The sequence below is a fragment of the Phocoena sinus genome, chromosome 8, assembly GCF_008692025.1.
Source record: "Phocoena sinus isolate mPhoSin1 chromosome 8, mPhoSin1.pri, whole genome shotgun sequence".
In the NCBI taxonomy this organism is placed as follows: Eukaryota; Metazoa; Chordata; class Mammalia; order Artiodactyla; family Phocoenidae; genus Phocoena; species Phocoena sinus.
Genome location: NC_045770.1, coordinates 64,877,701 through 64,905,291, shown reverse-complemented (window position 1 = coordinate 64,905,291; position 27,591 = coordinate 64,877,701). Strand labels below are relative to the sequence as shown.

Below are 27,591 nucleotides of genomic sequence, written 5' to 3'. Positions count from 1 at the left end.
GCGGGCCTCTCACTGTTGTGGCCTCTCCCGTTGCGGAGCATAGGCTCTGGACGCACAGGCTCAGCGGCCATGGCTCACGGGCCCAGCCGCTCTGCAGCATGTGGGATCTTCCCTGACCAGGACATGAACCCACGTCCCCTGCATCGGCAGGTGGACTCTCAACCACTGTGCCACCAGGGAAGCCCCTAAACTGATTTTTATATACTGACTTGGTATCCTTCTAAACTCACTTCTAGTTCTAGTAGATTTTTTTTGTAGTATTCTAAAGTATTTTTGTCTGCAAATACAGTGTTCTTTCTTTCCAATGTAATGCCTTTTAAAAATTTTCTTTGTCTGGTTTTATCACACTGGCTAGAACCTCCAACACTACATTTAACTGAAAGCAATTTTTTTCAGAAAAAATGGTCCTGACTCCTGGCGCAGATTAGTTTCAACTATAGGATCTTGTTGAATTTAATTAGATTTTTAAAAATCATTATGTATGGTTCATCATTAGGCTGTTAGTTTTTACCACATTCAAATATTCATCAAATGTTCAAATGTTGAACAATTACTGCATGCCAGGCTTTGTGCTGGTTGTCAGGGAGACAATCCTCAGTACACTCTCCATAAGGTATATAAAAGGAGTACACATAACACAACACTGTAAATCAACTATACTTCAATAAAAAAAAATTTTAAAGGGATACACAGACACATGGATCTGGCCCTAATGAAGTCTCACCACCTCACTGAGGCAGTTTAGAACAAGAGTTAAAAAACACAGGCTCAGGGTTTCCCTGGTGGCGCAGTGGTTAAGAATCCCCCTGCCAATTCAGTGGACACAGGTTTGAGCCCTGGTCTGGGAAGATCCCACATGACGCGCAGCAACTAAACCTGTGTGCCACAACTACTGAGCCTGCGCTCTAGAGCCCGCAGGCCACAACAAGAGAAGCCATGGCAGTGAGAAGCCCACAGACCGCAACGAAGAGTAGCCCCCGCTGACTGCAACTAGAGAAAGCCCATGCGCAGCAACGAAGACCCAATGCAGCCAAAAATAAATAAATTAAATAAATAAATTTTAAAAATATATTTTTTAAAAAGCACAGGCTCAGGGTTCAGTCAGCTTGGGTTTGAATCTGCCTCTGCTCCTTACTGATTGGTTGACCTTGGAAAACTTGACTTTAAGCTTGTTTCTTCAACTGTAAAATGAAAGTATTAACAATACCTTCCTCATAGGACTGCGGTGCGGATTAAATGAATTAATACCTTTAAAGTACTCAGAACAGGCCTTGGCACATAGTAAATTGTCAACAAATATTATCTATTATTAGAGGGCAAGATTAGTTCTCACAAGGTAAATCTACAAGTGACTGGGGAAGGATGAGTGTGGCAACATGTACAAGCATAAGAAGTAGTTTAATTTAGCTGCTAAGCATAAAGGCGATAGTGAGAGGCATACCTGGGTCTAAACCCTTGCTCTGCTGTTTATTGGCTGTGCAACTTTAAGCGAACTATTTAAACAAGAGCAATGCCTATAAAGTGCCTAGTATAGTATTTGGCACACAACAGATGCTTAATATACAGCAATTATCCACTACGGACGTTCTGAAAAGCCATGATCTCGCCAACATGTGTTCATAATAATAATAGTTGCCATTTACTAGGGCTTACCATTTTGGACTCTGTGCTGGTTACTTCCTATATATTCTCTTTTATGCTTCTTAATCTAGCTAGGTGAGCATAATGGGCCCCTTTCATGATAAAGAAACGAGATGCTCTTTGTGTAGCTATAACCAGTGGGAGGTTGGAGGCCTAATAAGTAGTGGCTTGGAATCCAACCCTTGACCAAACTGGGGCTCGCAGTGCCTTTGCCACCCGCTGGGTTCTCGCTCAGGGGATGAGGCCAGGAGAGCCAGCACCCGCCAGGCCGCACCCACTGAGGCCCCACGGAGCCTTAGCCTCGAGGAGCCTGCCAGGCGAGGCCTCTTCCGCCGCCCCTAGGGCACGGCCTCCTCCTAGGCCTCCGCCGCCACACTTTCCTATCGGACGGCCTTCGGGGCCGGGGCCTCGCAGGTCCCCAGGAGAAGCTGAGCTAGCTAGCGTAAGTTCTGGGGAGGAAGGTTGGGCATCGTTTCTAAGCAACGCGCTGGGGCGGGGGTGGTGGGGCACGCCTTATACGTCACTGAGGTGCGACAGGGTAACGGCCGGAGCCGCCGCCGCCGCCTGCGGCTCTGAGAGGCTGGCCGAGGGTTCGCTGCTGCTGCCGGAAGCGCGATGCCTTGAACCTGGGGTGAGCTCCGTAGCGCTGGTCTGTCGCCGCTTCCCCTGCACTGCCCCACAGCCCTCGGACAGGGAGGAGAAACGCGGGCCAGGCCTCGAGTGCCGCGCCGGGCTTTCGTGGGGAGACAAGCCCCGACCCGCCGCCGCCGTCTCTAGGCCTCGGCTTAGGGTGTGGAGCTGGCTTGGGAGGCCCTTCCGTGGTCATACTGTCTCTAAGCCAGTGGTTTCCAGTGACAGAGCGTGGAAGTGGCTTGTCCTGTTTTGGGCGGGGCGGGGGGAGTGGTTCAGGGGGATCAGGAGACAGCTTTTCCTCCTCGAGCGCGGATCTTCTTTTGAATGTTGCCGCCGGCGCAGTCAGTCGGCCAGCAAACGTGGCTGTTGGTTCCGAGTGCAGGTGCACTTGAGGCGGGGTGGTGGCGGAAGGGTGGTGGGTGTGTTGAGTTAACGCGCGAGTGAGGCTAGAAACCTGTGCGCGCGCCCCGCCCTGGACACCCCAGTTAGAAACCCTTGCCTGGGTGATGGCTCAGAAATGGCCAAGTCCGTCTACTTAACCCGTCCTCCCGTTCTAAATTAGCTTAGGCAGCTCCTCTTGCCAAAGGCCTGGCCTTGTCGAACCAGCCACCGTGAGACCCGGCAGAGACCAGAAGTTTTCTGGCTACTCTTTGTAGTATTCATTCTTGGAAAGGAAACTTTCTGTGTCGCTTTTGAAATGATTTTTTTGTTATTTTTATCGTGTTACAGAATGTGAGTTTACTATTATTGTTCAAATTTATCCCCAGCCCCTTGAAAATTGCAGTGTACGTCCGTGTTCTGACCCTGTCCTATTTCACCGTGCCAGGTGATGCAGTTCTCATCTCTGGCGTATGTCTAAAGCGGCCGTGACACTTCCTGTGGCTTATAACTCTTAGATCTTATGCATGAAGTGATTCTTTTCCACCTCCCTCCCTCCCCGCGCGCCCATTCTTCCTGCTATAAAATGAGCTCCATCCGTTCTGAATTTCATCTGGCACATGAGGTGCCCCGGACCAACGATCCTAAATTAGTCGCCTCTATATTGGAAAGCCCCCTAAGAAGTGATGCTTTCTGAATTAAGAACTCAAAAATAGTATGAATATTTCTCCTTTCCTCTGATGCTGCCTGGCTGCAGTTTCTAAATATTTCCCTCCAGGATATGCTTGTGTGTTTCCAAAATGTGTTCTTTGTCATTTGATAGAAGTGAGTTTTATATTTGATGTGTGTTGTCTGATCCTTCTAAGTTCACATTTAAGCACTTGACACACTTCCTTTCCCTTTCTCTTCCCCCAAAGGCAGAGAATGTCCAGAGAAAATTCTTACAAGTCTAGTTAGTGCATTTTCCACATATGAAATGTATTTAGTAAGCACCCTGGTGATATCAGAAACCCATGTTTTCAGTCTCCAAGTACTATCCTTTTGTAATTTTTCTTTGCATAAAATTTTTGTTTGATTAAGGCCTTTGACCCCGGAACAGACATTCTAGACTCTACAGTGGCTCTGACTAGTCTGATAGTTTCACTATGGTCTGTAATAACTGCTGTTACTTTCTTGTCTTGCAGGACAGCTGATAATCTGTTTACAGATCTAGAGTTTGAGTAAACAATGAGTAATAAAATAGGGACCTAGTTTTTAGTACTTAGTTTTTTTCACTGATGCTAAAACGGAGTTAACAGTGAAAATAGTTGATGATTATTTCAACTATAAATATCTCTTCTGTAACTAAAGAAGTTGATACAAGATTTCATGGAGGTCTCAGAGAGGTTTTCTAAATACTGCAGTATTTGTGAGCTAGTCATCTTGTACTTCCAGGCTTTTCATCTTTGCTTTAATCCTTTTATGAATGGATATGGTTTAAATTTTCATGAAGGTTTTTTTTTCCAGTTACCCATGATGTGATTTTTATAGCTTTACAAAGAATATTTGAACTACAGCAATTCATTTTGTTAGAAAAAGCAGTGATCAAGTGTTATGTTACCACCCACTAGGGAATGTGGCATTTTTGGAATCCTTGATATTCTTAAGAGTTTCAAAATAACAATTATTCTTTATTTAGAAAATCCTTCAAATGTTTTTTTGAAAGCACATTGTTATCCTGCTTGAAAGGACTAAATTATAGGGCACAATAGTATGAGAGCTGCCAGTTCTTTGAGAAGTCTTGACCAGAGATTTATCTTTTGCTGAATTCTATGCCAGTGGTTTGCAAATTAAGTTCCTGTTCAATACTACTGTTTCATTTTCTAGAGGGAAGTATTTTGCTTATACCAAATAATGAAAATTGCTCAATTTACATAAACATTAATGATACATTTTTACAATTTTATATTTTTTCTTCCATGTATTTTTTTTTTAACTTCAGCTTCTCTGCAACTAGTAGATGACTGAACAAGTTAACAAAACTCAAAAGAATACTAAGTTAATAATAAAAAACCAGAAACTGTCAGCAATATTTACTGTATCCATTCATAAACATTTATTGTGTGCTTATGTATATGCCAGAAGAGAGAACACAGCTACTACCCTCAAGAAGCTCATAGAGGGGGATGGTCAAGTGACCTAACTGATGATATGTGCTGTGATAGAAGAATGTGCCTAGTCACCAAAGAGGAACATTGAAAAACCTGTGGCGGGTGACAAGAGGGTGGCCTCAGCAGATTGTTTCATGAACATGCATGTACCCTTGATTGTGGTTTTATTGCATGTAGATCACAGAGTCATATTTTTATGCCCATGATGGATGATGACATTTATCATTTTATGGTATTCAAAATGAATTGTAAATCCTGGGCCCTCTCCACTGAACCAGGTTGAGAACCAATTTTCCTTTTTTTTTGCTGTATTTGGGCCTCTCACTGTTGTGGCCTCTCCCATTGCGGTCCGGACGTGCAGGGTCAGCGGCCATGGCTCACGGGCCCAGCCACTCCGCGGCATGTGGGATCCTCCCGGACCGGGGCACGAACCCGTGTCCCCTGCATTGGCAGGCGGACTCTCAACCACTGCGCCACCAGGGAAGCCCCCACTGTTCCTTTTTAATTTGAGGAGTTAATAATCAGGTTTCCCAGATACCTGATACCAAGTGGAATTATAAGATAACAAGTTAATATGCTGCCTCAAATTATAAATTTTATTCAAAGTTAGGACACCAGTTCAAAACAATGCAGAAACAAAAGGGACCATTTGCTTTTTTTTGTGGGGGGGAGGTACTGTTTATTGAGGTATAATTGATGTTCAATATTATATGTTTCAGGTGTACAACATAGTCATTTATAATTTTTAAAGGTTGTACTCCATTTATAGTTATTATAAAATATTGGCTATATTCCCTTTGTTGTACAATATATCCTCATAGCTTACCTATTTTATATGCAATAGTTTGTATATCTTAATCCCCTATCCCTATCTTGCCCCTGCCCTTTTCCCCCTCCCCACTGGTAACCACCAATTTGATCTCTGTTATATCTGTGAGTCTATTTCTTTTTTGTTATATTCACTAGTTTATTTTTTTAGATTCCATGTATTAGTGATGCATATGGTGTTTGTTTTTCTCTGTCTGACTTACTTCATTACTTCAATTTCAGGTGTACAGCAAAGTGAATCAGTTATACATATACATATATCCACTCTTTCTTAGATTCTTTTCCCATACAGGCCATTACAGTGTACTGAGTAGTGTTCCCTGTGCTATACAGTAGGCCAATATTAACTATTTTATATATAGTAGTGTGTATATGTCAATCCCAATCTCCCAATTTATCCCTCTCCCCCTTTCCCCCTTGGTAACCATAAGTTCGTTTCCTACATCTGTGACTCTATTTTGTAAATAAGTTCATTTGTACCATTTTTTTAGATTTCACATATAAGTGATATCATATGATATTTGTCTTTCTCTGACTTAATTCAGTCAGTATGACAAAATCTAGGTCCATCCATGTTGCAGCAAATGGCATTATATTTCGTTCTTTTTATGGCTGAGTAATATTCCATTGTATATATGTACCACATTTTCTTTATCCATTCATCCATTGATGGAGATTTAGGTTGCTTCCATGTCCTGGCTATTGTAAATAGCACTGCAATGGATATTGGGGTGCATGTATGTTTTCAAATTATGGTTTTCTCTGCATATATGCCCAGGAGTGGGATTGTTGGATCATATGGTAGCTCTATTTTTAGTTTTTTAAGGAACCTTTATTTTGTTCTCCATCGTGACTGTACCAATTTACATTCCCACCAAGAGTGTAGGAGGGTTTCCTTTTCTCCACACCCTCTCCTGCATTTATTGTTTGTAGATTTTTTGATGATGGCCATTCTGACCGGCATGAGGTGTAGGTTTGATTTGCATTTTTCTAATAATTAGTGATGTTGAGCATCTTTTCTTGTGCTTGTTTGGCCATCTGTATGTCTTCTTTGGAGAAATGTCTGTTTAGGTCTAAACATTTTTTTTTTTTTTTTTTTTGTGGTACGTGGGCCTCTCACTGTTGTGGCCTCTCCCGTTGCAGAGCAGAGGCTCCAGACACGCAGGCTCAGCGGCCATGGCTCATGGGCCTAGCCGCTCCGCAGCATGTGGGATCTTCCCAGACCAGGGCACGAACCCATGTCCCCTGCATCAGCAGGCAGACTCTCAACCACTGTGCCACCAGGGGAGCCCAGGTCTGCACATTTTTTGATTGGGTTGTTTGTTTTTTGAAATAGAGCTACATGAACTGTTTGTATATTTTGGAGATTAATCCCTTGTCAGTTGCTTCCTTTGCAAATATTTTCTCCCATTCTGTGGGTTGTCTTTTTGCGTTTATGGTTTCCTTTGTTGTGTAAAACCTTTTAAGTTTAATTAGGTCCCGTTTGTTTATTTTTGTTTTTCTTTTCATTACTCTAGGAGGTGGATCAAAAAAGATCTTGCTGCGATTTACATCAAAGAGTGTTTTGCCTATGTTTTCCTCTACGAGTTTTATAGTGTCTGGCCTTACATTTAGGTCTTTAATCCATTTTGAGTTTATTTTTGTGCATGGTGTTAGAGAATGTTCTAATTTCATTCTTTTACATGTAGCTGTCCAGTTTTCCCAGCACCATTTATTGAAGAGACTGTCTTTTCTCCATTGTATATTCTTGCCTGCTTTGTTGTAGATTAATTGACCATAGGTGCATGGGTTTATCTCTGGGTTTTCTATCCTGTTCCATTGATCTATATTTCTGTTTTTGCACCAGTACCATACTGTGTTGATTACTGTAGCTTTGTAGTTTAGTGTGAAGTCAGGGAGCCTGATTCCTCCAACTCCGTTTTTCTTTCTCAAGATTGTTTTCACTATTTGGGGTCTTTGTGTTCCCATACAAATTAAAAAAATTTTTTGTTCTAGTTTTGTGAAAAATGCCATTGGTAATTTGATAGGAATTGCATTGACTCTATAGATTGCCTTTGGTAGTATAGTCATTTTGACACTATTGATTCTTCCAATCCAAGAACATGGTATACCTTTCCATCTGTGTCATCTTCGGTTCCTTTCATGAGCATCTCATAGTTTTCAGAGTACAGGTCTTTGGCCTCCTTAGGTAGGTTTATTCCTACGTATTTTATTCTTTTTGATGCAATGGTAAATGGAATTGTTCCCTTAGTTTCTCTTTCTGATCTTTTGTTGTTACTGTATAGGAATGCAAGAGATTTCTGTGTATTAATTTTGTATCCTGAAACTTTACCAAATTCATTGATGAGCTCTAGTAGTTTTCTAGTAGCATCTGTAGGATTTTTCTATGTATAGTATCTTGTCATCTTCAAACAGTGACAGTTTTACTTCTTCTAATTTGGATTCCTTTTATTTCTTTTTCTTCTCTGATTGCCATGGCTAGGACTTCCAAAAGTACGTTGAATGAAAGTGGTGACAGTGGACATCCTTGTCTTGTTCCTGATCTTAGAGGGAATGCTTTCCGCCTTTCACCATTGAGAAAGATGTTAGCTGTGGGTTTGTCATATATGGCCTTTATTATGTTGAGGTAAGTTCCCTCTATGCCCACTTGCTGGAGAGTTTTTATCATAAATGGGTGTTGAATTTTGTCAGAAGTTTTTTCTGCATCTATTGAGACGATCATATGGGTTTTATTCTTCAGTTTGTTAGTGTGGTGTATCACTGACTGATTTGTGGATATTGAAGAATCCTTGCATCCCTGGGATAAATCCCACTTGATAGTGGTGTATTATCCTTTTAATGTATTGTTGTATTCGAATTGCTAGTATTTTGTTGAGGATTTTTGTGTCTATGTTCATCAATGATATTGGCCTGTAATTTTCTTTTTTTGTGGTATCTTTGTCTGATTTTGGTATCAGGATGATTGTGGCCTCATAGAATGAACTTGGGAATGTTCCTTCCTCTGCAATTTTTAGGAAGAGTTTCAGGAGGATAGGTGTTAAGTCTTCTCTAAATGTTTAATAGAATTTGCCTGTGAAGCCATCTGGTCCTGGACTTTTCTTCGTTGGAAGTTTTTAAATTACTCTTTCATTTTCAGTACTTGTGAGTGGTTTGTTCATATTTTCTGTTTCTTTCTGGTTTAGTCTTGGAAGGTTGTACCTTTCTAAGAATTTGTCCATTTCTTCTAGGTTGTCCATTTTATTGGCATGTAGTTGTTTGTAATAGTCTCTTATGATCCTTTGTATTTCTGTGGTGTCAGTTGTAACTTCTATTTCATTTCTAATTTTATTGTTTTGAACCCTCTCCCTTTTTTTCTTGATGAGCCTGGCTAAAGGATTTTCAATTTTGTTTATCCTTTCAAAGAACCAGCTTTTAGGCTCATTGATTTTTTTCTGTTTTCTTCATCTATTTCATTTATTTCTGCTCTGATCTTTATGATTTCTTTCCTTCTACTAACTTTGGGTTTTGTTTGTTCTTCTTTCTCTGGTTGCTTTAAGTGTAATGTTAGGTTGTTTATTTGAGATCTTTCTTGTTTTCTGAGGTAAGATTATATTCCTATAAACGTCCCTCTTAGAACTGCTTTTGCTGTGTCCCATAGGTTTTGGATCTTTGTCTTTCGTTGCAGTTGTCTCTAGGTATTTTTTTGATTTCCTCTTCGATTTCTTCAGTGATCCACTGGTCGTTTAGGAACATATTGTTTAGCCTCCACATATTTGTGTTTTTTCCTGTAATTGACTTATAGTCTCATAACGTGGTCAGAAAAGATGCTTGATATGATTTCAGTTTTCTTAAATTTGCTGAGGCTTGATGTGTGGCCCAAGAGGTGATCTATCCTGGATAATGTTTCATGTGCACTTGAGAAGAAATTGTATTCTGCTGCTTTCAGATGGAAGTATATATTTATATATATTTATGCTGCTTTTGGATGGAAATATATATTTATATATATTATATAAATATAAATTAAGTCCATCTGATCTAATGTGTCATTTAAGGCCTGTGTTTCCTTATTGATTTTCTGTCTGGATCACCTGTCCATCGATGAAAGTGGTTTGTTAAAGTCCCCCACTATTATTGTGTTACTGTCAGTTTCTCCTTTTATGGTTCTTGGCATTTGCCTTATATATTGAGGTGCTCCTGTGTTGGGTGCATATATATTTATGATTGTTATATCTTCTTGGATTGATCCCTTGATCATTATGTAATGTCCTTCTTTGTCTCTTGTAACAGTCTTTATTTTAAAGTCTATTTTGTCTGATATGAGTATTGCTACTCCAGCTTTCCTTTGATTTCCATGTGCATAGGATACCTTTTTCCAATTCCCTCACTTTCAGTCTGTATGCGTCCCTAGATCTGAAATGGGTCTCTTATAGACAGCATACATCCGGGTCTTGTTTTAGTATCCATGCAGCCAGTCTATGTCTTTTGGTTGATGTATTTAATCCACTTACATTTAGGGTAATTATTGATGCGTATGTTCTTAATGCCATTTTGTTAATTGTTTTGGATTTGTTTTTGTAGGTCTTTTTTCTTCCTTCTCTTTTGTTCTCTTGTCTTGTGATTTGGTAACTATCTTTAGTGTTGTGTCTGGATAGCTTTCTCTTTTTTGTGTATGTATCTACTGTAGATTTTTGGTTTGCAGGTCCCATGAGGTTTTGATATAGCAGTCTATATATATATATATATATGATTGTTTAAGCTTCTGGTCTCTTAATTTCTAATGCATTTCCAATATCCTGCATTTGTACTCTCCTCTTCTCACAGTTGCTGGCTTTGATATCATATTTGTGTGTGGATGATTTCCTACCTTTACTTTATATTTGCCTTTACCAGTGAGCTTTCTCATTTGTAATTTTCTTGTTTCTAGTTGTGGCCTTTTCTTTTCTGCCTAGAGAAGCTCCTTTAGGATTGTTGTAAAGCTGGTTTGGTGGTGCTGAATTCGCTTAGGGTTTGCTTCTCTGTAAAGCTTTTGATTTCTCCATCAAATCTGAATGAGGAGCTTGCTGGGTAGACTATTCTTGGTTGTAGGTTTTTCCTTTTCATCATTTTAAATATATCATGCCACTCCCTTCTGGCCTGCAGAGTTTCTGCTGAAAAATCAGCTGATAACCTTATGGGGATTCCCTTGTATGTTATTTGTTGCTTTTCCCTTGTTGCTTTTAATATTTCTTCTTTGTCTTTAATTTTGTCAGTTTGATTAATATATGTCTTGGTGTGTTCCTCCCTGGGTTTATCTTATATGGGACTTTCTGCACTTCCTGGACTTGAGTGAGTGTTTTCCTTCTCATTTTAGGGAAGTTTCTGGCTATAATCTCTTCAAATATTTTCTCAGGCTCTTTCTGTCTCTCTTCTCCTTCTGGGACCCCTATAATGTGAATGTTGGTGCGTTTAATGTTGTCCCAGAGGTCTCTGAGACTGTCCTCATTTCTTTTCATTGGTTTTTCTTTATTCTGTTCTGCAGCAGTGATTTCCACGACTGTCTTCCAGCTTGCTTCTTTGTTCTTCTGCCTCATTTATTCTGCTGTTGATTCCTTCTAGTGTGTTTTTCATTTCAGTTATTGTATTGTTCATCTCTGTTTGTTTGTTCTTTAAATCTTCTAGCTCTTTGTTAAACATTTCTTGTATCTTCTCAATCAGTGCCTCCATTCTTTTTCTCAGATCTTGGATCATCTTTACTATCATTACTCTAAATTATTTTTTAGGTAGATTGTCTATCTTCACTTCAGTTAGTTATTCTTTTGGGTTTTCATCTTGTTCCTTTGTCTGGAGCATATTTCTCTGTCTTCTCATTTTGTGAAACTTTCTGTGTGGATGGACTCCTTTCCACAGGCTGCAGGATCATAGCTCCTCTTGCTTCTGGTGTCTGGCCCCTGGTGTGTGAGGTTGGTCCTGAGACTTGTTCAGGCTTCCTGGTGGGAGGGACTGGTGCCTGCCCACTGGTGGGTGGAGCTGGGTCTTGTCCCTCTGGTGGGCAGGGCCATGTCAAGGGGTGTGTTTAGGCGTGGCTGTGACCTCAGTACAGCTTTAGGCAGCCTGTCTGCTGATGGTTGGGGCTGTGTTCCTGTCTTGCTGGTTGTTTAGCCTGAGGCGTCCAGCACTGGAGCCTGTAGGCTGTTGCGTAGGGCTAGGTCTTTGTGCCAAAATGGGGACCTCCAGGAGAGCTCACGATTATCAGTATTCCCTGGGGCTTCTGCCACCAGTGACCTTACCCCCACAGTGAGCCACAGACAACCCCTGCCTCCACAGGAGACCCTCCAAACCCACAGGTAGGTCTAGCCCACGCTCCTATGAAGTCACTTCTTTGTGCTGGGTCCCAGTACACATGAAATCTTGTGTGCGCCCTCAAGAGTGGAGTCTCTGTTTCCCTCAGTCCCGTGGAGCTCCTGCACTCAAGGCCCACTGGCCTTCTAAGCCAAATGCTCTGGGGGCTCCAATTCCAGACCCTCAGGCTGGGGAGCCTGACATGGGGCCCAGAACTCTCACTCCTGTGGGAGAATCTCTGTAATACAATTATTTTCCAGTTTGTGGGTCACCCATCCGACTGGTATGGGATTTGATTATATTGCAGAAGTGCCCCTCGAACCATCTAGTTGTGGCTTTTCTTTGTCTTTGGATGTAAAATATCTTTTTTTGTAGGTTCCAGTCTTTTTTGTCCATGGTTGTTCAGCAGTTAGTTGTGATTTGGGTGTTTTCACGTGAGGAGGTGAGCTCAAGTCCTTCTACTCTGCCATCTTGTCGGGAATCGAGAGGTTGCTTTTGGTTTGGATGCTTGCTGCCTCTTTCCTCGTGTGTGTTAGCTGTAATTCCTTTGATATGAGGTGTGTAGGTGCAGCAGGCCATGCGCACACCTGATACAGCAGGGACAGCATTGACTTTTCCTCCCGTGTACCCCACACACTCCCTGGACAGCAGGGGCAGTGCTTGACACCTGCTCGCTGCCTGTGCACACTCCCCAGATGATGGGGGTAGCTATTGCCGCCTGCTCACAGGTTTCCCAGCAGTAGCGATGGCCCACGCCCCCCCGGGACAGTGGGGGCAACACTTGGCGCCCATTCATGGGTCTTGCAGCGCTGGCCCTCGCCCTCCCAGGACAGCAGGGACAGCAACTGGATCCTGCTCACAGGTCTCTTAGTGGTGGCGGCTACCTGTGCCCACCTCTGGAGCCCATCGTGACAGTGGCGGTGGCCTGTGCCTGTCTCTGGAGCCCACAGTGGCAGTGGAAGCTCACACCTGCCCCCAGAGCTTGTGTAGGTGGTGTCCTGTTGCCTGAGACCATGCGTGCAGGGAAGGAAGCTCCTACAGTGGTCCCACCCCTCTCCTTGCACACCCCCCAGCAGTGGCGCCTTGCCTCTCTGGTTGGCCCAGGCTTCTTCTGAGCACACCCTCAGTTGCCACACTCTAGCCTCTTCAGGCTGTCTCCACACAGCCAACCCTGGTCCTTTCCCTGGGTCTGACCTCCGAAACCTGAGCTTCAGCACCCAGCCTCCACCCACACCGGTGGACAAGTGTCTCAGCCTGGGGAGTACAAGGTGACGGTACCAACGTCTGTTCAGGTCACTCTCCATTTTGCCTTCCACAATCTGGTTTCTGCACTCTGCTCAAGGCTCCAAAGCTCCCTTTCCATCCAGGCTGTTCTCCCCGCCAGTGAGGGGACTTCCCAGGGTGCGGGAACCTTACCTCCTTCACAGCTCCCTCCCTAGGGTGTAGGTCCCATCCCAATTCTTTTCTGTCTCTTTTCTTTCTTTTATCCTTCCTGGTTACATAGAGGTTTTCTTGCCCTTTAGGAAGTCTGAGGTCTTCAGCCAGTGTTTGGTAGATGTTTTGTGCAAGTCGTTCCACTTGTAGATGTGTTTTCGATGTATTTGTAGGAAGAGGTGAACTCCATGTCTTACTCATCCGCCGTCTTGATTCCTCTCCCTCATGTAGTTTTGATTTGCATTTCTCTAATAATTAGTGATGCTGAGCATTTTTTCATGTGCCTATTGGCCATTTGTATGTCTTCTTTGAAGAAGTGTCTATTTAGGTCTTCTGACCATTTTTTGATTGGGTTTTTTAAAATTATTATTATTGAGTTGTATGAGTTGTTTGTGTATTGTGGAAATTAAGCCCTTGTCAGTTGCATCGTTTGCAAATATTTTCTCCCAGTCCGTAGGTTGTCTTTTTGTTTTGTTTATGGTTTCCTTTGCCTTGCAAAAGCTTATAATTTTGATTAGGTCCCATTTGTTTATTTTTGCTTTTATTTCTATTGCCTTGGGAGACTGACGTAAGAAAACATTACTACAGTTTATGTCAGAGAATGTTTTGCCTATGGTCTCTTCTAGGAGTTTTATGGTGTCATGTCTTATATTTAAGTCTTTAAGCCATCTTGAGTTTATTTTTGTATATGGTGTGAGGGAGTGTTCTAACTTCATTGATTTACATGTGGCTGTCCTGCTTTCCCACCACCACTTACTGAAGAGACTGTCTTTTCTCCGTTGTATGTTCTTGCCTCTTTTTTCAAAGTTTAATTTACTGTAGGTGTGTGGATTTATTTCTAGGCTCTCTGTTCTGTTCCATTGATCCATATGTCTGTTTTTGTATCAATACCACACTGTTTTGATTACTGTAGCTTTGTAGTTTTGTCTGAGTCTGGGAGGGTTATGCCTCCATCTTTGTTCTTTCTCCTCAGAATTGCTTTGGCAATTCTGGGTCTTTTATGGCTCCATATAAATTTTAGGATTATTTGTTTTAGTTCTGTGAAAAATGTCATGGGTAATTTGATAGGGATTGCATTAAATCTGTAGATTGCTTTGGGTAGTATGGTCGTTTTAACAATATTAATTCTTCCAATCCAAGAGCATAGAATATTTTTACATTTATTTGAATCAGTTTCCTTTATCAGTGCTTTATAGTTCTCAGCATATAAGTTTTTCACCTCCTTGGTTGGGTTTATTCCTAAGTATTTTTTCGGGGGGGGAGGGGGTGCAGTTTTAAAAGGGATTTTTTTTTTTACTTTCCCTTTCTGGTATTTCATTGTTAGTGTAAAGAAATGCAACAGATTTCTGTGTGTTAATCTTGTATCCTGATACCTTGTTGAATTTATTTACCAGTACTAGTAGTTTTTGTGTGGAGTCTTTAGGGTTTTCTATATATATTATCATGTCATCTGCATATAATTACAATTTTACCTCTTAAAAGGGTCCATTTTGTAACTCAATAAACAAACAACTAAATCTCTTTAATATCTGTTTGGTGGGCATATTGATTAAATTATCATTAATATTTTACATGAAATCTTAAGACCATATATTTCAAAAGTTTAATTTTTCTTTGTTAAGAATTGTAGGTATAATTTAAAGTTTTCGTTGATTAGGATATTTTATTGCATTTTTATTAAATCAGTACAGGAATGCTAGAGGGAATTTAAGTTTCACTTTGGGAGCGAAATATTAGGTTAGAGGTTGCCTTCTCCACTTCTCATTAAAGCAAAAATTTTCTCTAAAACACTAATTAGATGAACTTCTTATTTTTGCTTAAACACCTCCACCTTTCCAGTGAATGCAAGCTCACATGCTTTGCAAGACAGCCTTTAACCCTTCTGGATAATTATGGATGATAGGAAATTCTTATATTGACCTGAAATCAGCCTAATTTATACTGGCCATTCTGGTCTCTGTAATTATATAAAGTAAATATTACTTCCTCTTCCACATGAAAGCTCTTCAGGTGTTTGAACAAACCTATCACCATGCTCCATGTTGTTACTGAAGTATGATTATCTAGAATAAATTGCTTTGTTTCCTCTTCTAGATCCATAACATCTTGCGTGCTTTCCCAAATATATTCAAATGATTAGTGCCCTTTAAAAGTGTCACTGCTTAGAGCTGATTAGAGAACTCTTGTGTGTTGGAACCATTACAGAGCACGGTGGAACTAGGCTCTTGCTCTGGACATCTGCTTCTAGCAAGAGTTTAGGATTATTTTAGCATCTTTCTTATCGCTATTTACTGTTTACTTATTTTGACTGGAACCCTCAGAGCTTTTATATTTTATTTGCTTTTAAACATAACTTACCTATGTGCTTTATGTGCCTTTCAAAACATATTCAGGATTTAACTTTTAGTCATATTTGACATAAAAATTTATTCTATTTCAGAAAATCAGTATCCATTTTCAGTCTTGATTCTGGTATTCTGTGGACATTATTCATTCATTCCAGTTTCAGTCATCCACAGATTGGGCAGGCATGCAGTCTTATCTTTGTGTCATAAACAAAAATGGTAAACATCCCATCTCTTGGTGCCAATCTCCCTCTCCTTCTGCCTAGGCTTTAGTCACTCTGGCTTTTTTTTTTTTTTTTAACCTCAAAGTCACCATACTCCTTCCTATTTAGGCGCTTTCTATAACCTCTGCCTGGAATGTCCTCCCCTTGCCGTGCCTCTATCCCTCTCTTCTCTGGCGAACTCTGACCGATAGCAAATCAAATGTTTGCCCAAGGACTTCTTCCCTGTCACAAGACTAGGTCAAGTCCCCCTTTTATAGGCTTTCAGTACCCTATACTTGTTTGGCTTAGCACTTATTATTTTGAAATTATGTATTTATTGGTGTGATTGTTGTCTCTTCCCCACTGAATCAGATGCTCCATGGTGGCAAGAACCCTGTTTCTTACACTCACTGTTGTATCCCCAGAACACAGCACAGTGCCAGGCATATGGTGCTTGTTGAATTTAATTTTTTAAAAGGCCATGTAACAGTGGCTCCCTAACACCAGTGTACAGCCTTTGGCTCCTGATGATTTTTTCACACATCTGGATTAGAACAAGAAAAATAAGGACCATAGTGTTACTGTATGTAGTATATGTCAGTGTGAAATTACTGCCTTCTTGGGAAGGACTTTTATTCTAGTATTATATCCTTCTATTTCCTAGGTTATAAGTTATTCTTTAAATTTTTGTTAAGTTTTAGGGATTTTTTCATTTATTTTTGGAAACTATCCTTACTTAGAATAGAAATAAATGTGCAACACCATGGTGCTTTGAGACTTTATTAGACTATGAAATCCAGAAATTACTAATGTTGAGTACTCTAGAGACCTCCTCTAAGCTAAAATCTTTGTTTCTCTTTGAATACGATTGCTGTGAATCCATTTGGCTATATTTAAAGTATATAATTTTGCCTTCAGAGATGTTTTCTTAGTGGCCTGGATCTTCCTCAACAACTTCCTTTCATTTGTCTCTAATTCATATTTATCATTGCCAAGTAGGCTCAGATTCAAAACAGTAATTGTTGAGTTTTTCTCTTTAGAACAGTTGTACTTTTCCTATATTTAATGTGACTAAAAGAATAAACCTCAAGTATAACACATTAAATTTGAATACAAAGCAAAATTTGCATATTTATGGTTACTGAGAACTCTTATTATAAATGATTTTATATTTTAAAGTTATATATTTTATATTTTAGAGTTATAACTTTTCATTTTTTTGATTAAATGATAAAGCAGGTTTCCTGACAAATTTTTACTATAACTTGTTACTGTTTCACCTGCTTTATATGATATGAGTGTTAATTCAGGTGAAGTAAAATGATAGTCTTTGACGTGTAAATAAAATGGAATTTCTTGTAGGAGGGGGGAGGATCAGATTCTTTTTAATTTTAATGCTTTTTTCTTTTTCTAACTTTATTTTTTTTTAAAAGTCTAATATTCGCTTTGTGACTTTATTAATTTAACCTCTCTGTGCTTGTTTCCTTAGCTATCTTGTTTCTTCATCTGTGAAATGGTTATCATAAGGATTTAAATGACTAAATTCATGAATACATATAAAGTACTTAGAAGATTGTGTTACACAGTAGAAGTGGTGAACGAATATTAGTTGATTTTACTATTATTAGTGGTATTCGTATTGAATTGGGATTTCCTTATTCAGCTGTAGAATATATCAGGATACATATATACTAAAAATTTATCTTATTTTCTATTTTAACCATATCTCCGTGCTTAATATTTTGATAAATCATTATTTACCAAAGGAGAAAAAACTGTCTAGAATAAACACATCCAACTCTTCTCTAGCCACAATACATAGAATTATATCCTTCAAGACTTTAGAGTGATTATTAAATAAATGTTTTGTGATTAAATTTTAAGTCAATTCAGTAACTTGTTGATCTACATTGATAGTAGATTATTAAAGTAGTGATCCAGCCTTTTAACTAAAATATCACCTTCATATTTAGAAAACAAGTTATATAAATTCGAAATTAAAAATACCTAGAGGAGGGACTTCCCTGGTGGCACCTTGATTAAGAATCCACCTGCCAGTGCGGGGGACATGGGTTCAAGCCCTTGCCTGGGAAGATCCCACATGCCCTGGAGCACCTAAGCCCATGTGCCACAGCTCTTGAACCTGCGCTCTAGAGCTCATGAGCCACAACTGCTGAAGCCCACATGCCTAGAACCCGTGCTCCACAACAAGAGAAGCCACCGCAATGAGAAACCCATGCACTGCAATGAAGAGTAGCCCCCGCTTGCCGCAACTAGAGACAGCCTGCATGCAGCAACAAAGACCCAATGCAGCCAAAAATAATTAATTAAACAATAAATACCGGGCTTCCTTGGTGGCGCAGTGGTTGAGCGTCCGCCTCCCGATGCAGGGGACACAGGTTCGTGCCCCGGTCCGGGAAGATCCCACATGCTGTGGAGCGGCTAGGCCCGTGAGCCATGGCCACTGAGCCTGCGTGTCCGGAAACTGTGCTCCGCAATGGGAGAGGCCACAACAGTGAGAGGCCCGCGTACCGCAAAATAAATAAATAAATAAATAAATACCTAGAGGAGTTAAAAAGCAAAAGCACTTTTTTTTCTAAGCAGAAAATGTAACATAGTTGAATTAGCTAAAAAGTCTGTTTAATTTACATATATTTTACAATTAAAATTAAGTTGTACATTTATAAATAAAGTAATTCTACAATAAATTTTTTAGCTGATCTATATCATGATTATACATCACAGTATATCATAGCGTTAAAGAATATAAGCACTAGAATCTAAAAAACATGAGTTCAAATTTCACTTCAACCATTTACCAACTGTTTGTTTTTCATATAAACTTATTATTTAGTTTTGGCTGTGTTGGGTCTTCATTGCTGTGCGCGGGCTTTCCTTCTAGTTGCAGTGAGCAGGGGCTACTCTTTGTTGTGGTGCACAGGCTTCTCATTGCGGTGGCTTCTCTTGTTGCAGAGCACGGGCTCTAGGTGCACGGACTTCAGTAGTTGTGGCACGCCGGTCTCAGTAGTTGTGGCTTGCCAGCTCTAGAGCACAGGCTCAGTAGTTGTGGCACACAGGCTTAGTTGCTCTGCAGCATGTGGGATCTTCCCAGACCAGGGCTCCCTGCATTGGCAAGCGGATTCTTAACCACTGCGCCACCAGGGAAGTGCTACCAACTGTTTAACGTTTTTTGGGGGGCTGCGTTGGGTCTTCGTTGCTGCGCGTGGGCTTTCTCTAGTTGTGGTGAACAGAGGTTACTCTTCGTCGTGGTGTGCGGGCTTCTCATCGCAGTGGCTTCTCTTGTTGCACAGTACGGGCTCTAGGCATGCAGACTTCAGTAGTTGCAGTCCCCGGCCCCTAGGGTGCGCAAGCTTCAGTAGTTGCGGTGCATGGACTCAGTAGTTGTGGCATGCAGGCTCAGTAGTTGTGGCATACAGGTTTAGTTGCTCCTTGGCATGTGGGATCTTCCTGGACCAGGGATCGAACCCGTGTCTCCTGCATTGGCAGGTGGATTCTTAACCACTGCACCACCAGGGAAGTCCCCAGCTGTTTAACTTTAGATAAGTCACTCAATTCTATTTCCTTATCTGTCAACTAGGAATATAATAATGCCTACCTCTTAGGGTTATTGTAAGAAATAAATGAGATAATATATGAAAGCCCTTAGTTTGGAGCCTGACATGGTAAGCAGTCAGGAAATGTTCTTAGGAAAATTATATGAGGTAAACAAACTTCCTATTAAATACAATCACTTAAATGCCTCTGTGTGTGTGTGTAATGGTTTTTAACTTGGCAAAATTATAGGAATTCACCCTCCCAATAAGATAAATGAATCCTGTATTCTCATTTACCTGTATGATCTTTAAAAAACAGAACTGTAAATCTTTACTTTAAAATGTAGTTGTTTAAATAAATTCCACCTTAGACTCATGTAAGTCTGTTGAGATCTCACTTAAAAGTATTCCTGTTTTGCTTTATTTTCTTGAAGGAATGGGTATGTTGCCATTTGTATATTACATGTAAAAGTAACTTTTATGTATATTTGACAGAAACGATGTGAAGCAACACTCTTTTTGGATTTCATAAGACATCATTTCATCATGGGACAGCAAATTTCGGATCAGACGCAGCTGGTTCTTAACAAGTTACCAGAAAAAGTAGCAAAACATGTCACATTGGTTCGAGAAAGTGGCTCCTTAACTTATGAAGAATTTCTTGGAAGAGTAGCAGAACTTAATGATGTGTAAGACTTGCTCTTTTTCATTTTATTTTCTCCCCCTGACATATTGCCCCAGTGTTATGACTGTCTGAGAGATAACCACACATATTGGTTGGTAAGAGAATGCTTTCAGCAGCAGTTAGCAAATATTTATTGAGTACTATAAGACTTTCTATGTAGCTATCTAAAAATATGTCATAGGACTAAACGAACAGAAGGAACTTAAAACTGAATTTTGACCACAGGCATGTAAATTGACCCTTGTTTGAAAGCACTGAAGGAGGTGCATAACAGAAGAGAATATACCAGTTAGTCATCTAGAGAAAGGCGCCTAGGATAGTCAAAGGGCACTTCAGGTTTCTGAATATCAACCAATTCATCTAGTTAATAAATAAATCTTCTGTGTTTGTTCATTGAACCATTATTTTGCCAGAGAAATATATATATACGGTAATAATTCATTTCTCATCACTGAAGAATAAGATATTTTGTTTATAAATATTTTCTAATTAGCTATCATGTTTACATCTCTATTTAACTCTTGAATAGATTTCTAAGATGGAGTATAAACTTCTCTGCCTCCTTAGCACATCCAATAGAACAGCCTTCTCTTTGTGAATTATTCTTTATTAAATCAATTTTATACTGATCTGTATAGAAGCTATTAAAATATACCGAGCTCTGTCCCTGAATGACCCCAGATTGTTACACTTTTAAAATATTCCATTTTTGTTTGTGTGTTCTCCCTTAGTGACAGGAGAGCAGATATCACTTCTTTCTATTAAGTCTTCCTCTAGCAGCACCCATATCCAACTCTCTTTATATATGTATCTTCTGTCTCCCTGGGGGTATAGTTATAACTTATTGGCATTGCCTTTTAAATGAGATCTTAAAGGTTCTTTCTTTAGTCTATTCAACTTAGCTAACGTTCACTGAGCCCATAGTATGTGCAAGGCACTCTGCTGACAGTCTGACATTTTAACTGAGGCCTAAAGTGATTACCTAGGTATCGATGGCAGATCCAGCTTTCCCCAAGTCTGAAGATCTTTCCACTATCCCATATTACCTCTCCTTGAACCCCAAAAAGGCCAAACAAAATCACCAAGCAGTTTGGAACCACTTAGTATATATGAATTTATATTATAGTCACTATTAATAGTTTAGGGTAAAATACATGAATGTACTCCTTAAGCTTTGCAATAACTATATTGGATAAGAGACATATTATACTTGGCCATTTCGAACACATTAGATAAAGAGAAGGAAATGCAGTCTTTTTATGGACGTGGCTGGAGTGTCCTGTTATTAGCCAGTCATGAAGAATAAAACATTCTTAACTCTTAAAAGTTATCTTAGAAGATCATTTCTTTTAAGAACACTGGATTTCACTCATTAAAAACAGACAAACCAAAAAGAAGCCCTGTATGGATATATGGATGGATCCTGTGTAGATATATATATATAAATGCGTAGAAAATGAACTGGAAAGATATACACAGCTCTCTGGGGAGGTGATGGAAAAGGGGAGCAGAGAAGGGAGATTTTACCTTTTACTGTGTATATTTGTATATTGTCTGATCTTTTATAATAAAAATGTAGTCATGGTTTTTAAAACTCTAGCATTTTACTTTGTTCTTTTTTTTTTAAAGATCATCCAAATGGTAGCATTTGAGGCATTATTTCTGAGACTGTATTCTTAAGGAATAAAATTCGATTGAGAATTTAATAGTATCATAAGAGTGGAATTTTTATGTTTATTGTGTCAACTCTTTTGAAGAGTAATCAATGACGTTTGCCATCCCTTTAGAGTCTTAGAACTTACATACAAAAAAACCTAGTCTATTATGTGAAATTTTGTTTTTTGGCCTAAAGATACTGGATAAAATGTGTCCTATGAAAACATCCTCAAGCTAAGCTTACTGTGTAATATAGAGGTGATGGTAAAAGAGTATCTCCCTTTTATTTATTAGCACAGAACGTTTCTGACTGGATTTGCTTCTTAAAACTAATTCCCCTGGGTCAGAGTTGGAATTTCACAAGTTCAGTGCTGTCTGAGAACTATAAAGTTAAACCTACGCAAAAGACGCATGGCTTGATAGCTAGAAAACAGAACTGGGAACTGGCAGTACTACTTTCACTGGCAGACTTTGTTACCTAGGGCTAGTTACTTAATTTTCAGTGGCCTCAATTTATTTAGCTGTAAGTTTCTTAGTTCTGACTGTGATATCCCCACTGGTGCTCAGAGAGAAATGTGAGTAATGATAAAAGGGAGCTGCAATACTTATGTCTTTGAACTGATTTAAATTGGCATTGATGCACGATATTGAGTTATCCTAAAAAGTTATATTTTTTATGTTAGTATCCTGTTGCTTTCTAAATCAGAATTACTCTGCTAGGGGAGGACAGTAAAGTTACATAAGCGTCTCAAAATCATTTGCTTCATCCAGTTTCAAATTATCTGTAAAAATTGTCTTCAAAGAGGTATATAAGTGTTGTTGCTTAAGGAAGGACTCAACCAAGATCAAGATTTTTTCACACTTTATATACATCTGAGGCACTAGTCAAAATATGGATAAATGAAACCAGCTAAATTTTTTCTTTAAGTACCTGATTCCTTGCACATGTTTTTCCTAGCTGTCTTTGTTAGAAATTTAAAGACCATTGAGATACAGATATGAAAAAAATAGATTTATAAATATCATTCCACTATGCTTTCCACCTTGAAAATTAAATTGTATGTTTATAGTCAAAACATTCTCTATCCCTGTATTTTAAAATTCTAATTATTACAATCACCATTGTTATTTGTCTTTCTGTGTTTTCTTCACATTTCCTCCTCTGTCTTAAACTTTCTTGAATCTGGTTTCGTAGCTCCATTATTTTACATGACTTTTCATAAAATTAACGAATGTGTTTACCTCTTTTCAGAACTGCTAAAGTGGCTTCTGGCCAGGAAAAACATCTTCTCTTTGAGGTACAGCCTGGGTCTGATTCCTCTGCCTTTTGGAAAGTGGTTGTACGAGTAGTCTGTACCAAGGTGAGAGTGATAGAGATTTCCAACTCTGAGCTTAAACTATTTTGGTGGTTAGAACCACATTTAATAGTATAATATAATATAGTGGAAATAAATGTTTATAATTTGGTTGTTATTAACATTTATTTGTAAAACCATATAAAACAGTTTTGATACTATTTTTGCCTTCCAGTTTAACTGTTTGAATTTCACTGGTTGTATAATTGCCATATAGCAGAGATTTATTTTTTAATTTAATTTATTTATTTTTGGCTGTGTTGGGTCTTCGTAGCTGCATGCAGGCTTTCTCTAGTTGCGGCAAGCAGGGGCCACTCTTTGTTGCAGTGCAAGGGCTTCTAACTGTGGTGGCCTCTCCTGCTGTGGAGCATCGGCTCTAGGCACTCGGGCTTCAGCAGTTGCAGCATGCGGGCTCAGTAGTTGTGGCATACAGGCTTAGTTGCTTCATGGCATGTGGGATCTTCCCAGACCAGGTATTGAACCTGTGTCCCCTGCATTGGCAGGCGGATTCTTAACCATTGCACCACCAGGGAAGCCCCAGAAGAGGTTTTTATAATCAAGGAAAGTGGTAGTAAACGTTCATCCTTATCTTGTACCTCTCTTTTTGGAATTTAACTGACTGTGGAATCCTAAAGTAACACCCTACTTAGCTCTAAGATGACTTCTTAAAAATTAAGTGTCTCTTAGTTCATCTTTAAATTTTAGATAATAGAGTATATCAACTGTGCTAAAAAATATGATGGCAGCTGTCATAGAGTATTAGGAAGCCTCATCCACTAATGGGTAGATTAGAATATGTGGTTCTTAACCTTTTTGAGGCCATAGAACTTTTGGTGAAATTGAAGGCATGAATTTTATTAAGCTTCCTCCTATCCCAACCCTTGCTCTAAAACACAATAAAATCACCCATATGCATATAAACAATAAGTTGGGCATTCATGAATGCCTTTATTTCAACTCCTGATGAATCCATGAAGAACTCCTGGGTAAGGAGATTTTTTTCTTTTGTATCATGGACCCTGGATGTTACCCAAATAATATGTCACATTTCCCCAGTGGGTTGATTGCCACTACTATGCTATAAGTGGAGTAGGATTGATTGTGTTTAGTTGATCGAATTTGAAGGTCTAATTATTTAAGTAATAAAAGAACTTTAAAAAGGATTAGAGGAACAAAGACAGAGAGATCTTAATTCCAGACTTGGCTAAGTGCCTGAAGTTGAATGGCGCCTGTTAAAGTTTACAGTTGATTTAGAGAAAATATATAGTATTCTTTAATACCACTCAGCTGGGTCTATCAATACTGAACATTTGCTTATTGATTTTTTTTAAGTCCAAATGTTAAAACACTTAACAGCTGCCAGAGAACCATCATTCAAAAATTTTTTGCATTATTCATGACAGAGGTAGTTAATGTGATACTAGTGTGGTGTGGGTAGCAGTGTAACTTTATATAGTGTATAATATGTCACAAATCATAGTAACAGAATACACACTGAAATACAGCTTGATCCAAGATCACATTTTGTTATTTATACTTAGATTACTGGACTCAAAAAACTGTATACCAGGGCTTCCCTGGTGGCGCAGTGGTTAAGAACCCCCTGCCAGTGCAGGGGACATGGGTTCGAGCCCTGGTCCAGAAAGATCCCACATGCCGCAGAGTAGCTAAGCCCGTGCACCACAACTACTGAGCCTGTGCTCTACAGCCTGTACACCACAACTACTGAAGCCCGCACGCCTAGAGCCCGTGCTCCGCAATAAGAGAAGCCACCACAAGGAGAAGCCCACGCACCACAACGAAGAGTAGCCCCTGCTCACTGCAACTAGAGAAGGCCCGCACGCAGCAACAAAGACCCAACACAGCCAAAAATAAAAAACAAATAAATAAATAAATTTATTTTTTAAAAAACTGTATACCAAACACATATTTTTCCATTTTCTGTTTGTTTTGGGGTTTATATTATATTTATATTAAGTTCATAAGCGGTTTTTTACAGTGTTATAAATATGCATACTCCCAAAAGAACTTTGGGAATCTGCAACTTTTGAATTTGCAAAGGAATGAGGTAAAGAAGAAATGAAGAACTGTGCTTAAAACATGTAAAACCATTCAAATAGACTAAGTAAATCCCATACAGTACTCCCGTCATCTTTGAGTTACACTGCACATAATCTTTCAGGACTATTTGAAAGTCAGCTTCAGAGGACACATGGGTGAATTTATAAGAACTCTAGTGACAAAAGTCATTTCTGAGAACTGTGCATTCTTTCTCCTTTTCTTGCTCTCTCTTCCACAGTAACCATCCAGCTGATCTTTTCAGCTTTACCTCTACTAGGTTTCACTTGAGTTTACTTGTAACACAAAGTTCACACTCTCAAGGAGACTATAACTAATGCTCAGGCCCCTCTTTCTTCTCATCCAAATTACTTTAAATTCTGTGATTAATCTCCACGCCTTCAGACTCTTCTCCTAATTCCAATTTATTTATTTATTATTTTTTTAATAGATCTTTATTGGAGTATAATTGCTTCACAATACTGTTAGTTTCTGTTGCACAACAAAGCAAATCAGCCATATGCACACACATGTCCCCATATCCCCTTCCTCTTGAGCCTCCCTCCCATCCTCCCCATCCCACCCCCATAGGTCATCACAAAGCACCGAACCGATCTCCCTGTGCTATGCTGCTGCTTCCCACCAGCCAACTATTTTACGTTCAGTAGTGTATATATGTTGATGCTACTCTCTCTTCGCCCCAGCTTCGCTCTCCCACCCCATTTCCTCAAGTCCATATTCTGTGTCTACCTCTTTATTCCTGCCCTGCAACTAGGTTCATCAGTACCTTTTTTTTTTTAGATTCCATATATATGCGTAGCATATGGTATTTGTTTTTCTCTTTCTGACTTATTTCATTCTGTATGACAGACTCTAGGTCCATCCACCTCACTACAAATAACTCAATTTCGTTGCTTTTTATGGCTGAGTAATATTCCATTGTATATATGTGCCACATCTTCTTTATCCATTCATCCATCAATGGACATTTAGGTTGATTCCATGTCCTGGCTATTGTAAATAGAGCTGCAGTGAACATTATGGTACATGTCTCTTTTTTTTTTTTTTTTTTTGCGGTACACAGGCCTCACTGTTGTGGCCTCTCCTGTTGCGGAGCACAGGCTCCAGACGCGCAGGCTCAGCGACCATGGCTCACAGGCCCAGCCGCTCCGCAGCACGTGGGATCTTCCCGGACCAGGGCTCGAACCTGTGTCCCCTGCATCGGCAGGCGGACTCTCAACCACTGCGCCACCAGGGAAGCCCCCATGTCTCTTTTTCAATTATGGTTTTCTCAGGGTACATGCTCAGTAGTGGGATTGCTGGGTCACATGGTAGTTCTATTTTTAGCTTTTTAAGGAACCTCCATACTGTTTTCCATAGTGGTTGTATCAATTTACATTCCCACCAACAGTGCAGGAAGGTTCCCTTTTCATCACACCCTTTTCAGCATTTATTGTTTCTAGATTTTTTGATAATGGCCATTCTGACCAGTGTGAGGTGATACCTCATTGTAGTTTTGATTTGCATTTCTCTAGTAATTAGTGATGTTGAGCATCTTTTCATGTGCCTCTTGGCTATCTGTATGTCTGCCTTGGTGAAATATCTATTTAGGTCTTCTGCCCATTTTTTAACTGGATTGTTTGTTTTTTTGATATTGAGCTCCATGAGCTGTTTGTATATTTTGGAGATTAATCCGTTGTCTGTTGTTTCATTGGCAAATATTTTCTCCCATTCTGAGTGTTGTCTTTTTGTCTTATTTGTGGTTTCCTTTGCTGTGCAAAAGCTTTAAGGTTAATTAAGTCCCATTTGTTTATTTTTGTTTTTATTTCCATTACTCTAGGAGGTGGGTCAAAAAAGATGTTGCTGTGGCTTATGTCAAAGAGTGTTTTTCCTATGTTTTCCTGTAAGAGGTTTATAATGTCTGGTCTTACATTTAAGGCTTTAATCCATTTGGAGTTTATTTTTGTGTATGGTGTTAGGTAGTATTCTAATTTCATTCTTTTTTTTTTTTTTTTTTTTTCTGTACGTGGGCCTCTCACTGTTGTGGCCTCTCCTGCTGTGGAGCACAGGCTCCGGATGCACAAGCTCAGCAGCCATGGCTCACGGGCCCAGCCGCTCCGCGGCATGTGGGATCTTCCCAGACCGGGGCACAAACCCACGTCCCCTGCATCAGCAGGCGGACTGTCAACTACTGCGCCACCAGGGAAGCCCTCTAATTTCATTCTTTTACATGTAGCTGTCCAGTTTTCCCAGCACCACTTATTGAAGAGGCTGTCTTTTCTCCACTGTATGTTCTTGCCTCCTTGTTGTAAATTAGGTGCCCATATGTGCATGGGTTTATCTCTGGGCATTCTATCTTGTACCATTGATC

At 39.8% G+C, this 27,591-nt stretch overlaps 1 protein-coding gene across 2 annotated transcripts in view; it reads left to right on the top strand.

Moving 5' to 3' along the window:
- Positions 1-2,182: 2,182 nt before the first annotated feature.
- RNF141 (ring finger protein 141) overlaps positions 2,183-27,591 on the top strand; it is a 47,946-nt gene continuing 22,537 nt past the window's right edge. The window contains exons 1-3 of one of the 2 annotated variants that reach the window (XM_032638990.1): positions 2,183-2,272; positions 19,962-20,155; positions 23,060-23,168. In XM_032638990.1, the coding sequence (XP_032494881.1) occupies positions 20,013-20,155; positions 23,060-23,168 (252 nt within the window). In that variant the 5' untranslated portion in view covers positions 2,183-2,272; positions 19,962-20,012. Of the gene's footprint in view, positions 2,273-8,228; positions 8,257-19,961; positions 20,156-23,059; positions 23,169-27,591 lie in introns of those variants that run through there. The other variant, XM_032638991.1, reaches the window with a different exon arrangement.